General features: G+C 45.7%; 1 protein-coding gene across 1 annotated transcript; it reads left to right on the forward strand.

Moving 5' to 3' along the window:
• Positions 1 to 1,040: 1,040 nt before the first annotated feature.
• On the forward strand, positions 1,041 to 2,075 carry LOC148937455 (uncharacterized). The gene is made up of 3 exons (XM_089073107.1): positions 1,041 to 1,274; positions 1,390 to 1,615; positions 1,771 to 2,075. Exons 1-3 carry the CDS (start codon positions 1,041 to 1,043, stop codon positions 2,073 to 2,075), a joined length of 765 nt encoding a protein of 254 aa, XP_088929233.1.
• The last annotated feature ends 12,730 nt before the right edge of the window (positions 2,076 to 14,805 follow it).

The raw sequence follows: 14,805 nt of genomic DNA on the forward strand, positions 1-14,805 counted from the left end.
TATATATATATATTACAATATACATATATACATGTATTCTTTCGAATCCCCACGACCGGTACTCCAGAGAGATGATGGTTCTATTCTCTCGAATATATACACGAATATATGTATAAAAATATACACGAATATATAAGAATATACACGAATATATGTGTAAGAATATGTACACGAATCTATGTGTAAAAGTGCACGTCAATATGAAAATTATCATAAGAGTATTAATAAGAAGATAATATTTCATTGGGAATGTGAATGTTGTGCGATGCGTCATTTTTCGCGCTCACTACGCGTGACTACGGGAAGTCTGACCGCAACGGCGATAGAAGATTAGTCAGTCTATTGTTTATTTCTTCGTTTTTTATTCTATTGCTATTTTATCGTTGTCATGCTTTTATTTTTGTTCTCTATTGTGTACTTTTGTTCTCTATTTTGTATTATTAATGATATTGCGTATGGGATCTTTAGCGAGATCGTCATTCGTTGGTGTGTAATCGCGCTACTTATATTTGGATTCGTTCGACGAGAATAATCTCACGCGATACAGAATAGAATTTAAAGCGATTTTAATTTCTGATTCGCGACTCGGATCGATTCATCGCGTCTGTCCTCGCCCTCTCGCGACCGATGGCAACATCGATCGAACGGTTGTCGTGGAATCGCCGTGCGCAATAGCCGTTATCGCGGCAATTCGCGACTCCGTTGCCAACAGCGACTCCGTTGCCAACAGCGACGAGGAGGCGATTCGGTTTTTGCAAACCTACGGATATCTGGATGGTGATAACGTGCAAACGATATCAGATAACGCGACGTTGGCTCTGAGACACGCGATTGTGCTTTTTCAGGAGTATTATCGTATACTTGGTGATGGTGTTCTTAACGAAGCTACATTGGAACACATGCGTAAACCGCGATGCGGTGTCAAAGATATATTACATGACTTGGACGATTCTCCGAGGAAATGGGCGAAGACGCATCTCACTTGAAACTTTCATCTGGCGAGCGAGAGCGTTCTACGAGTCACCGAAGTCGCGTTCGAAATGTGGGCTGCGAATTCATCGCTGACGTTCGAGCGCAATTCGACGAATCCCGATATCGTGATATCGTTTCGGAAAGGTTTTCACACGTTTGTAGATCCTCGGCATCAAGATAGCCGAATATGTCCGTCGTTGCTGGACGGACCAGGAAACGTGTTAGCTCACGCTTTTTTACCATCGTCAGAAGTGTCAGAGGTGCACGTGGATAGCGCGGAGAAGTGGCACATCGAGTTAACTGTTAATCCTGACGATTCATCTGTTGCATACGTTGACGCACGAGATCGGTCACGCATTAGGATTACATCACAGTCCTTTAAAAGATGCGATAATGTACGTTTTTGTTTCCTCTAAGACCTTTCCCGTGCGATTGAGCGAGGCGGATTTTCTCGCCATTCAGAATTTATACGGTTTAAGAAATAAGAGCGAAATTGCGGGACCAGTTACGACGACCGTAGCGACGACCACGATTGCGACGCGCGATACGGGGAATTCCGCGGATCTATGCGCGTTGCGATGCGTCGATGCGGTATTAGAAAATAGAATGTATGTGGCGTATCGACATTATTATTTACATTATGGTCGGTCGATCTAAACGGAAAATCTTACGGTAGGTCGTTGTTACTGACGGACTATCTGCGTTTTCTTCCCGATAATTTTACGCGTTTGGCGGATGCGTATCGACGACCTTCGGGCCAACTCGTATTGTTTGTTGATAATACGGTTTATATGATAGAATATCCGAGTTTTGAGTTAGTACCGGGTTGGCCGAGGAAATTGAAAGATATGAATCTTCCTCCTAATGCGAAAATTAATGCTGTGATTAATACTAACGCGGGACGAACGTTCGCGATCTACAACGACGAGATCGTGACCGAGATCGACGATTGCTCGATGATAGCCGTCAGGCATAATTCGTTGCACGCGATATTTCCTGGAATTCCACCTGCTGTAATGTCCGCCGTTCGATACATCGACGGTAATCTGTACTTTTTGTTAAACGACAGTTCTTTAAATATAACGAATTTACTAGAAGTATAACTATGGCCGGTAAATTTTATTCGGAGATTTTTGGTATCGTGTGTCCAAAGGACGGATTGTTAGAGCAATTGCGCGCTCTTTTGAAAAGACTCGCTCAGATGAGGAACGTGTTTCGAGCGAGGACGATTTAGAAGAGGAGAGGGAAGAGGAAGAGGCACGGAAGTTTTCGCATAATGTATAGAGCTAAGGATACGAAACGTTTACGAACAGTATTGCGCGATCTCTTCGATCGTAAAGATGTACGATATCGAGCGCTCGCAGGATTCCGAGACGTGCCGAGTCGACGAGAGCGATGACGCGAAAAGGAGAAAGAGGACGCTCGACGATGACAGATCGATCGCGTCGAGTCATAGTAACGCCGGTTATACGAATAATTCAGTTAGAATTTTAGAACGAAAATATTCCTTGACTAAGACGGGATACAAATTTCTTAATGTATGTGTTACTCTTGAGCGCTCCTCGCGCGTGAATATTATTCTGAGAGATAGTCTTGGCAAGGAGATCTTGATGTCGCCCGATACGTGGAGGCAGCTTGTCGAGCAACGAGACGTTCTCTTGAAGTATCTGCAGAGTATCAACGGAGAACCGTCCTTTCCAGCCCCGTTGGATATTGGAAATATGACCGTGTGTTTTGGAAAAATCAACAACTTGACGATATTACGCCTGGAAACATCCGTGGCTCGCCTGGCCATGTTGAGGGAAACAGTGAAAAATATGTTCGAGCTCGAGCATTGCATCAGTCGACTCGTTATCTCGTTGACCAAGATATTAGGAAAAATTAATGCGAAATTGGCACGTTTCAAGGTTATTGCGTTAACCGCTAAGGATAAGGAAAATATCTCGAAAGTTATACGCGATAGCGATGCCTATGATCGTAACGACATTATCGATTGCGAACTCGTTGCTCTGTACTTTGGGATGTAAGATTGAGATGAAATAAAAGTGAGATATATCATAAACAATGTTTTGTGTATTTTCTCAAGCATGTATATAAGTATAGCGAGCGATAAAACAATTCGATTATAGTATAAGCAATGAATCTAATTATAATATATAAGCACTGAATCTAATATAATGATTAAAAAAAACTAATTTGACATATGATATAAGTCGTTAATGCGATATTACAATTCGGTGATACATTCCCGTTTTGACCACCAGTCGTACAATTTGCACAAGTTCTCCATTGCACAATACTTTGTGTGACGCTCGCAGTGAAATGCTCGAACGTCGTCCAGAGTGCTTAAGCGCCCTATCTTCGAAATTCGTGTCAATAGTCTCGACGATCACGTCCGCGATGACGTCGCAGCCAAGAATTTCCTCTAACCATTTCTTTTTCTCCAAGCCTTTGACGTACACTCGTTTAGGCGCGTCTCGTGATTGATCGCACACGCTGTTTCGAATCACGTTCTTCGAGAGTCTGTATGCGATGTCGCCGTCGCTCCACTGCAAGCCGTGATGATTGGAGGTTATCCAACACGCTTTAGATTTTTCCGTTTTTGTAAGAAGATTCCAAGATATCTTCTCGAAATATTCGATGGGTCAGTTCTTTTCCATTTTTTAATATTGCCACCTCTTTAACCGTAAATTTTTCTCGAAAGGTAAAACCTTGCAGATCGACGAAGATCGGTATGTTTGGCATCGCTCTCGTAGGAAAACCGTGATTACGTGAGTTTACGTACGACGTTCGTCAGTGGGTTATACTCTACAACTCTATCGTGAATGATGAGACAATAAGCCGTTGTGTTAGCCGGAACGTTCTCTTTGCATTCGAGTTCTACGCGAACGTCGACGGTGGCGCTCTTGATCGATTCGTTCTGGTGGGAGCAATCGATGATTAGCGGACCGTATTGCAGAAATCTAGTGACAGACATAAATGGTTCGCAAGTCTTACATCCATAATACGTCTTTCGAAATTTTAGATACATATCGTACAGTACTGCGAACTTGTTTCGCTCGAAATCTAGATTCATATCGTCGTAGGGATAGAACTCGGAATTCAAATAGAGTTTTACATTAGTCAGCTTACAATTGTCGAATTTAGAAATGTTCTGACGGTACGTTCTTTTTCCGGTCTGTAGCGCAAAGATCACGTATCGCGGTTTCTCCAATTGTGTTGCCGCTTTTATCGCCCAGGAATGCTTGGTCGTACTTTGCAACAACGGAAATTCGTATAGATCCCACGAACGAAAGCCCATGCTCAGATATCGTCCACTGTCCAATGTTCGCAGAAGCGATAGTTTGTTAACGTCATTAAGTATTACGTGTGGCATTCGCCACTGTATTCTTAACAAGGTGATCTTCGGTCTCTGATCTGAATACGCTACAACGAAATTGTTATCGTTGCGAGCGCGTATCAGAATGAGTTCGTGTCGCGCGTTTATCACTATGCGTTTGTAATCCTCGCAGAAATCAAGGAGTATGTTGAGAGGCACACAAAAGTTAAAATCGTCCAACGCTATAGATGGTATTTCCCATCCGGTGTTTTGTAAAACTCTATCTCTCTCGTAGCTTAACGATGCATAGTTTTTCATCAAGGTCGTTATGCCGACGTTTCTGCTCTTATCGATCTCCACGCCATTAAGCTCGTATCGAATCTCGTCGAACATAAACGCGACGCAATTATTGACTAGCTTTGTTCTCATAACTTCTTTCGCCGTGCCTTCCTTCGCCGTGTCTTCCTTCGCGGTCTCTCTCGTCGCGAATTTTCCCTCGATGTATAGAAAACTTTCACACGGCAACGTATACAGATCCTGTTGCTAAATAGGTATTCGTATCTCGTCGCTGTATCCAAACGTAATGTTAGCATATGGATTGTAAGTGTGAGTTTTTATTTTCACGATACGATCGTCAAAGATTGGGGCACCTCCGATACTTAAAATGTCGCTCGCCATGTCGATTCTTCACGCCGAAACCTAAAGATCTTAAAAATGCAACGTTCGCGGCGTTCAGCTCGTTTGCTCTTTCCTCGTCGCGTCGTTTTGCGGTGGGATCGCGGATGTAGCATTTGCGTCTTCTCTTCCTCTCGAGTACCACTCATTTAGAACGAGCATCTTTTGCTTTCGCGCATTTCTCTCTAATGCTTTCGTCGTCGCACGTGAAGTCGCGCCGTTATCTCTTCTCCATGAAAATCGATCGGTCGCCCGTCTTGATCCACGATTCGAAGCGTGATATCGGTAACGTTTCGCGCGATGATCGAAAAGTAAATGATGTTGGAGCGTTCGACAGTTTATATCCCGGAGGAACATTCGACGAAAACTCGTGTATCGTGTGAACCGCTCGTTATTGCTGTACGCACCTGCGGTGATATTGCACTCCACCCTAATGATATTTACCGCCCATGATATTCACGGGTCCGTCGGACGTATGCCATTTGTTCGGTCGTAGCACGCGCGACGATGAGAATCCCAGAAGCGAACCGATATTGTTCGGTTTCGCGAAATCGATTTGATGCTCGCATTTAATTTCACTTCTCATAGTATTTTCATTGGCTCGAATGATCAGAGACCGCGCGCCTCTCTCGCCCTCGTCGCTCTCGTCATAGATGATGTCGTCGCTTTCGTCATCGTCGCTCGTCCTTTTGCTTTCGTCGATCTTTCGCTTTTTAGAGATAGCGGCGTTTAGATATCTGTCTATCGCATTTAATTCGTACGAACCTTCGGGAATCACGATCGTTTTGTCGTCGTAATAGAACTTATTATTCGTGGAATCGACATTCTGTATAGTGTTGTATGTCTCGAAATTCGTGAGACCTAACTCGTAATCGCCGTCGCTCAGATCTAAAGCGGGAAAATAGCACGCCGTGAGAACGCTATTCCTACCGGTGAACGAAAGACTCAGCGACATCGCGACCGATTTTCGAGAGAAATCGCAGGTACAACTGACCGTAAATGTTCTGATCGTACTTCTGATCGTACGTCTGATACGATCCGCGATTGTACGTTATATTTACGCTGCCGAGATATCTCTCGAGTTCCCTCGGCGGTCGAAGATTGCCGAAACTGTCGAAATAAATCGCGTCGTTTCCCCTCTTCGCATAGGCGACCCAGTGAGTACCCGAACCCCTCGAGTCGTCGAGATGCCACTCTCGTTACGTCGCGCCTTTAATGGTAATGCGTCACGCATAAACTCCTCTGAAGAAGGGTACTCGTAGACAACGCGCCGAACGGTTCAATTGTTCGTTCGTTGTGATGCCGGAGAGCGGTAACCTGAGCGATCCTAACGTTTCTTTCCATGATTTTTTTTTTCGTTCTTCTCGTTACACCGCTGCCACGTTTGTAAGGCGCTAGATGCAATCCGTGACCCTCCATCGCTCGATTGTGACGTTGCAAGTCCTCCAGTTGACGCCGTGCAGTTTTACTGGCGTTTACTGCCTTCGCGACACCTGCCGCGCCACCGATTAAAGAACCGAGCGCGCCTAATATCGGAAAAATGGGTAACAAGCCTCCACGTTTCACTGTTGGAAGTATCCTCTTCTTCGTTGTCGTCTTCCTCCTCTTTTTTCTCAAACCCATGCCTAGCTTTGTCTTTGTTTTCATAGCAGCCCATATGGCGGTGGCGGCAGCTCTCTCGCCGAAGGTGGAATTTCCGGCTGTTATACATTCGCGCGCTTTCTCGGCGAGAGCTCGGTCGGCGTCGTGGCGATCGACGAGTTTCTTATTTCGCGAATAAGCGATATCGTGCTCGCGGCACGCCGCATCCAACGGATTTACGCCTCGATCGCCGCGCGCCAATCGTTTCGCGAGATGGGTACCGGGCCCACAAAATTGATACCCGGGAATATGTAGTTCGAAGGGAAGTGCGTTTATCGCCGCATTGAGTAGTCCCACGCCGCTAAACATTCGTTACAATTTTTGATAAGAGGCGCAGGACCGTCTATATGTGATTGTTGCCACGGACGATTATAATGTTCCAGACACACGCGACAACGTTGTACCTCGGGATCCGCTCTCAGATAATCGGGTAATCTGTCCCACAGTAGCTCCACGTATCTATCGAAATCACGCATGAGAACGAACTTCGAAATAAGTTGCAACTGTTAGGATAGATAGGATAGAGGATAGATTAAGAATATCGCGTTTGTCCGTTAATAGGGGAAACATACCGATCACTGTGCGCGATCGAATCGCCGTCGAGTATAAGTGGAGCAATTATCGGTCGCGTCTTCTCGAAGCGAGCGCGAGTAAATGCGATTCGTTCGACGGTCGCCAGCTATAGGAGTGCTCAATCTCGATCGTAAGGCTCGACGAATCTCGGGCGACGCGGTCGGGAGGGCGCGCAGACACGGCCCTCTACTACCGAACACGATACGTTGCATCATTTGCGGCCCCTTCAATTGCGGTAAAACGAACGTGTTGATAAGCATGCTCGAAAGTTCGCATGGCGCACGCTTTGAGAATGTGTACGTCTACTCGAAATCTCTGCAACAACCAAAATATCGATATCTGGCGGAACTGCTCGAGTCGATGGACGAGATCGGCTATCACGCGTTCTCAAACAATAGCGACGTCGTGCCACCGAGCGAGGCGCTTTCCGATTCAATATTCGTGTTCGACGACGTGGCCTGTGACAAGCAGAACGCGATCAGGGAATATTTTGCCATGGGTCGACACTCGAACATCGATTGTTTCTATCTTTGTCAGACATATGCTAAAATTCCAAAACACCTGATACGCGACAACGCGAATCTCTTGATTCTGTTTAAACAGGATGGCACTAACCTAAAGCACGTTTACAACGAGCACGTGAACACGGATATGTCGTATGAGAATTTTTACGCCTTATGTCGCGCGTGTTGGAAACGCAAATATGGTTTCGTATCGATAAAGATAGCGCGTTAAGAAATGGTAGATACAGACGAGGATTTAACGATTTCGCCGTGGTGTAAAGCGATCAGTTGTGCTACGAGAATGGACGTTGACGTTGACGCTGCGGCTGGTACGAATGTCACTCGGTTGGAAAAAACGACGCGAGAGATCGCGAAAACTCAGAACTCTATACGTAAAAAGTACAGAGAGTTAAAGACCGGTGAGATAGAAGAAGAGATCGCGCTGGAGAGACGACTCAAGCCGATCGTTCAGCCGTTGAAACGAATTGCCGAGAATACTACGCGAGACGAGGGAATCGACCCGATCGCGTTCGTCGGTGCTAAGAGAAAACACGAAACCGATGACGACGATGAACCATCGTCTAGATCGACGAGAAGACGCCTCTCGACGAGATCGCCCTTGATCGCGACGGTGAGTCCCGCGACTAGAAACGAATCGGAAGAATCAATATCGAACGCGCAATGGGGACCATTAGGTCGCAAATATATGGGCGCGCTTCTAAGCGGGGACAAACAGAGCGAGATCGATCACGTTTACGGAGTGTACTTCGATTTAGATGGTTCGATGCTTAGCGATAGGCGATTCGACGTGACCGCCGACGATAGCGTGATCGTGGGCGACACGCGATATCCGGGTACCCCGGGCTTGTATGAGTTGATCTTCAAGAGACTTCCCGACGATGCTGTGTACACGGAGAACGACAAGCAAACGTACAAGAGTATACTGTTAATTACAAACGCCCATCGATGTGGCCACAATGCGCTTATGCCTATTCTAGGAAACAAAGGTTTCAAGTACAAACATATCATCGCACTACTATTGCTCGATAAGGATAAAAGTGGCGCTGGTATTAGTAAAGCGAGAAAAAAAGGGATCGACTCTATTCCATCCGCTATGCGGGTGAGAAACAAAGGAATCGAGTACGTCCATTGGGACGATCCCAACGAACTAGTCGATCGTCTTCGATTGCTCGATGCCTCTAGACGAGCTGGCAACGACGCTCACGACAACGAGATTCTATCGGTACTCGAGGAACTTCGCGAGATCGACGCGATCGAGTAAAACGTGGCGCGCGCTGGTGGCGACCGGTATTCCCGTTATGTTGGTGAACAAGTTCGGAAGACCGCTGGAGTCGTTCGGCGGAGGCGACAGGGTACGCTCACGACCGTCGATCGATTCCTTACGTCGCTATATGCGTAATAACGCTCTCTGTCTAAGTGACGATTACTACGACACTAGAGACAAAATTATACGGCGTTTAGCTACACCTAGAACCGATACCGACGCCGCGAGTAAAAGTTACGTGGACAGCGCGTTTCGAGACGCGGAAGCGAAAATCTCCGAGACGAGCGAATTCTCGACAAGCACTTGAACTTTATTGTCGAAGATGAACGAGAGCACGGTTAGATCGATCGGTGAATTGGAGGAATCTATGATGCGCGTAGCCAGATTGTTTCTCAAATACGATATGCAGATCGCCGAGATTACGAGCAGATTATCGCGCGCGGTAGATTCGTCACCCGCGAGGGCATGATGTCCGTGAATAAAATCTCTGGAGAAGCAACGCGGCATTGACGATCGTTCGACGATCGCATCCCTGCGGGCGTACGTGCGTTGCAGCGCGCTCTGCCTTAATCCGGACGACTACGACGTCAACAGACGTAAGATAAGCCATTTGGATACACCGATCGATGATACCGACGCGACAACCAAAGGTTATGTCGACGAAGTGCTTCGCGTAAGGAGCGAGGAATCGAAAGTTCTAACGAACGAACTACGAAAACAGCTAGAAAATATGAACAAGCGAATTCGAAATATTCTCTTGCAGTATTACGACGTAAAAACCGAGGTGGACATTCTGCGGCATCTCGAGAAGAAGAGCGAAGCCTCGCTCGTCGATTACGACAAACGAATAGAGAAGACGAGAGACACAGTGGAACAGGAGCTCGAAAAACGGGACGAATCGCGAGAGAGAGATCTGAGCGAGATCCGAGGAGTCATTGAGACCCTCCGTGACACTCAGGAGAAACGAACGCGAAATCTAGAAGAAATCACTGCGACAGATCGAGGAAAGGAGGAAAGCTTTGTTCGTCGATCTCGATAAACGAATAAGAGAAACGAAACAAGTACTCGATAAACGGAACAATCAATGACTTAAAGATCTGCTCATGTTTCAACGTGAATTAGGACGAATGGAGGAAAAACAAGACAAAGTGCGAACTAGAGACTCGAGCGAGATTCGAAAGACCGTCGAGACGATCAGCGACGCTCAGGAGAAACGAACACAGATTCTAGAGGAATCACTACATAATCTAGAGAAATCCGTGCGAAATGAGCTCGACGCATCGTCGACGAGCCGCGAGAAAATATCGACGAATGTGGAGAATCTCGCGCGTAGCGTGACAGATCTGACGAGAATCACGAGAGAGCTAACGAATAATGCGATAACGAGAGAGACACTGGACAGGACGCTGGCCTCATTGAATGTGGATAAAATAGTGACTAGAGAAACAATAAACGAATTACTAATCGCACTAAAAACGGATATTCCAAATATCATGAAACACACGATTAATGTTTGGAACGAGGAACAAGAGCGAACACGCACGAATAAAACCAACGTGAATCGCGCCTTCTCGTAAAAATCAACGATGAGCATCGAGAAGAGGAGACTCGTCGAGGAGCTTCACAAGCCCGCGCGAAGAAATTTTCCGTGTCGTCGAGTCATAGTGCGCGATTACGACGACCTGTGGCAGGCCGATGTCGTTGAGATGCGTCCGTACGCGCGACAAAACAAAGGCTATAATTACGTGATGACGGTTATCGATATGTTGAACAAATACGCGTGGGCTGTGCCGCTGAAGAACAAGAGCGGAAGCGAGGTAGCCGCGGCGTTATCTAAGATATTTCGCGACGACGCTCGACATCCGCGAAATCTACAAACGGACAAGGGCAAGGAGTTCTACAACGCCTCCGTAAAAGCGATTACTGACAGGTACGATATACGCCACTACTTGATGTACTCGGTGATGAAGGCGGCGGTTGTGGAGCGATTTAATAGCACGCTCAAGAACAACATGTGGAAACTCTTCACGCTAAACGGATCGTACAGATGGCTCGATGCTCTACCGCGTTTAATCTCGGAGTATAACAATCGCACGCATCGAACGATCGGAATGCGACCGGCGGACGTAACTCCAGTCATTGCCAAGAGACTCCTCTCCACGGTATACAGTCACTTGAAGATCGCAGCCCCCGCAAGATTCAAAGTGAACGATCCGGTACGCGTCAGCAAGTTCAAAACGATTTTCGAAAAAGGATATACGCCTAACTGAACGACTGAGATTTTTCGAATCGCTAAGGTGCAACACACGAATCCCGTGACGTATCTGCTAAAAGACTATCGTAAAGAACAATAGCCGGAGGGTTTTACGAACACGAGTTACTGCGAGTTTCCAATTCTGATATCTATCTCGTTGAGAAAGTATTACGTAGAAAGGACGATAAAGTTTTTGTCAAATGGCTAGGAATGGACAATACACATAACTCTTGGATTCACAAAACAGCTGTATTATAAAGAATGTACAGTATCACTTATTCTATATTAGTACAAAGTTTATTTATTCTATATTCTATATTATATCTATATACAATTTTTTTATACTACATTAGTATGTAATAATGGTATCTTATAATAGTATCTTATAATGGTATCTTATAATAGTATCTTATAATGGCCCCATGGTAATGTATTAGTGGAGCCAGGTATTAAATATCGCTTGTCGTCATAAGAACTCAAAACTAGCTTTAATTCGGACACGGTGTAAACCTCGTGCAGCATCGAGCGTATGCACGCCTGACGTCTCGATTGCTGCAACGATTCGTTCAAGCAACACGCGAAATCCTCGAACGTTATCGTTTTCGTGACAGTATTCCTCCTAACGCCCTTTATTCTCTTCGTATCGCTCTTTCCCAAAACTTTCAGAGCATACATCTTCGCCCTGAGTCCTATGAACTCCGTCATTATCGCTCCGTTGTTCTCATCTTTCATCAAACCAAGAACCTTCTTATTCGCGCGCGGTATATCGTACGCGTTGTCGTCGGAATAATTGCTAGTATCAAATCTCGCGATATCTCGCTTCATATTTTCGTAAACATTTTGACATTCCAGAAAATATATCAAGCTATCGGTATCCGTGTACATAATTTTGCATTTAGAGCGATAAAGCGGTATCATATAATCGTAATGAAAATCGTACAATCGTATTTTAGATATTTCTAGAATGCACATACCGACGTAGATTGGTTTGTTAAATTGAACCTCGAGTTTGCGTAACTCGATAGCCATAAGATTCTCGTCGAAAACGCTCCTACTATGAAAATTCGGTTTCGCGATCAGCGCCTCTGCGCCATATCTTCCGTCCCAACGCGTCACGAGTCTCACGTCTACGTAATTACGCACGTTCTCCATTATTTTACCGAAAATCGCGTTGTTCATCAGCTTATACAGATTTCTCTCGAACTCGTTGCTCGCGCGAGTTCTCCGTTCTGTATTGAGCTCGATGTACGCGCGCAACCAAGGAGACTGCGCGAATTGCAACGCGCGATAGATCTTTGTCACGCGTAAACCGTGTCGCACGCACTGCTGAAGATTGCAATAATACGTCACATAACGCGACTTGTCGTAGAGCGTGGCGAGTAACTTTTCGTTTCGATTTCCTGGCGGTCTCTCGCGCGTCGGACAAAACGGAAGATCCGCGTGATCGTCGTGAAGATGTCGCGGATATTCGAGATCGACTTCTAGAATATAACCAATATCGGAGTCAGATGGCACGGACATAATATCGAGACCCTCGACATTCTTGAAATCCCCACCGAAATTCCGCATACGGTAAAGGTTCGCACATAGCCCAGCCGTAGAGATTGTTCACATCGTAATACATAAGATACGACGACGGCTGAGACGAGTCATATGATGATTCATATTGATTATTAACTCGCGCGTATCTATTCGAGCATTGGCTTAAACCGCCGCGTATACCGCGCTCTACGAACATCACCATATCAATATCGGTGAGCAGATCGAATCGAACGTTCGTATATTTCAACATAGCGTCCCACGTATATCCCGGTAATGTGAAATAATGCGCTGGATCCAAATTGTAACTTTCCATACAAGTATCTCGAAAATTTTCAAAGACATCCGCCAAGAGAAGCACATCCGTTTTCAAATATAGATCGCTGTATTCGCCGAGAGTTTTCACGTGAAAACGTTCCCATATTCTTCGCGCATGTTCGTAATCACTAACACTCACTGTTTCACCAGTTAAAGAACTGTAAAAAGCTTCGATCGGCGGTAATTCGGTTACTAACAATTTATCAACGCTATCAATATACTCATAAGGAAATATGCCCTTGCGTGTGAGCAACTCGAAATCCTCCGCGATTAGATCAGAAAATTCGAATCGCGAAATCCTCAATTTTTCTCGATCTAAATACGAAACTACTTTTTCTAAACTAGTATTAAGAAACTTAAACGAATCCACGAAACGTAGCTTAACACAAGTTTTCCATTTTCCGTACGTCGAATCGTTGACGATTTTCGAAAACGCGATGTAATTTTCCTTAGTCAACGGTAACAAATCGACTCTACCCTCGAAAGCGTTCGCTATATCCTTAATAATGAAATGTGCATCATAACCGGATAGATTGTGAAAAAAAACAGGAATAACAAACGCGTTCTGATAGTTCAAATTGCAACTCGCGTGCGCGGGTCCTCTATATCGTCCGGTAAGATGACAGTGATCACGCACACGAATATCGTACGACTCAAAGCTCTTTCCGCACACGTGACAATTTGTCGCCTTTTGAAAAGCGTTCCACTCATTCGGCGTGAGCTCGGTACGTTCATCGGTACGTTCGCGCACAAAATCTTCTTCACGCGACACGCGAGAGCGCAGCTCCTCGACGAACCACGAGACGCAGTCGTCGCCTCGGCGAAATCTATACGCGGAAACGATTCCGTCGTACGTGCTATGCAAATAATATCCTATACTTACGATGAGCACAAAAAAACATCTCGTCGTCATCGTTATCATTAAACACATCATAATAACCGCTTTCGTGAAAATTCACCATGTACTCCTGTCGCCTGCTAATCTCGATCGGCTTCTTCTTTTCGTAGAGTACCTCCAATAAAAGATTATATGCCATCCCTCGATAATGATGACATACGCACGCCTCTATTATCTTTTTAGGCGAAATCTCACGTTGAGGCGGAACTCGACAACCGCGCCTCTTTAATTGATTGAAAATCAGTGCGTATTGTCCTCTCACGATGTATTCCGTCACATTGATCGATGGATACGCTGTGACATTTCGCAATAGAGAGGATGTTAAATCATCCAGCGAATGACACCAACACATCTCATCGTCGTCGATCATTCGTGTCTTACATATCTGGCACCGATTTGCCACTTTAACGGTTCTCGTCATCGTAAACACACGGCAACAAATATCGCTCAAAAAATCGCCTCGACGACGCATCAAACCACAACATTCTACAAAACAGGACAAGCGGGCATGCATTATATATCCTCATAGTCACCTAGACGTAAAAATACGCCTAAGGCGATGTAACAAACCGCGACATCCCGCGAAACAAGACGCGCTAAACCACGCGAAACGCGCCTAATCGCGACGTGCGAGACGCGCCTAATCGCGACGTTATGAAAAACAGACACGACTAGGGCGACGCGACAAACCGCAACATCCTGTCAACAACGCGAGTCGCCTCGACGACGCGCCTAATCGGGACGTTATGGAAAACAGTGTGACGTCAGGAGAGCCAACGGGTAAAATTTTTCCTTCTCCTTTTTATCCCACCTGCGCAGAAGCGCCAC

This window comes from Pogonomyrmex barbatus, unplaced genomic scaffold (genome assembly GCF_055798465.1).
Source record: "Pogonomyrmex barbatus isolate J1 unplaced genomic scaffold, ASM5579846v1 scaffold14, whole genome shotgun sequence".
Taxonomy (NCBI): domain Eukaryota; kingdom Metazoa; phylum Arthropoda; class Insecta; order Hymenoptera; family Formicidae; genus Pogonomyrmex; species Pogonomyrmex barbatus.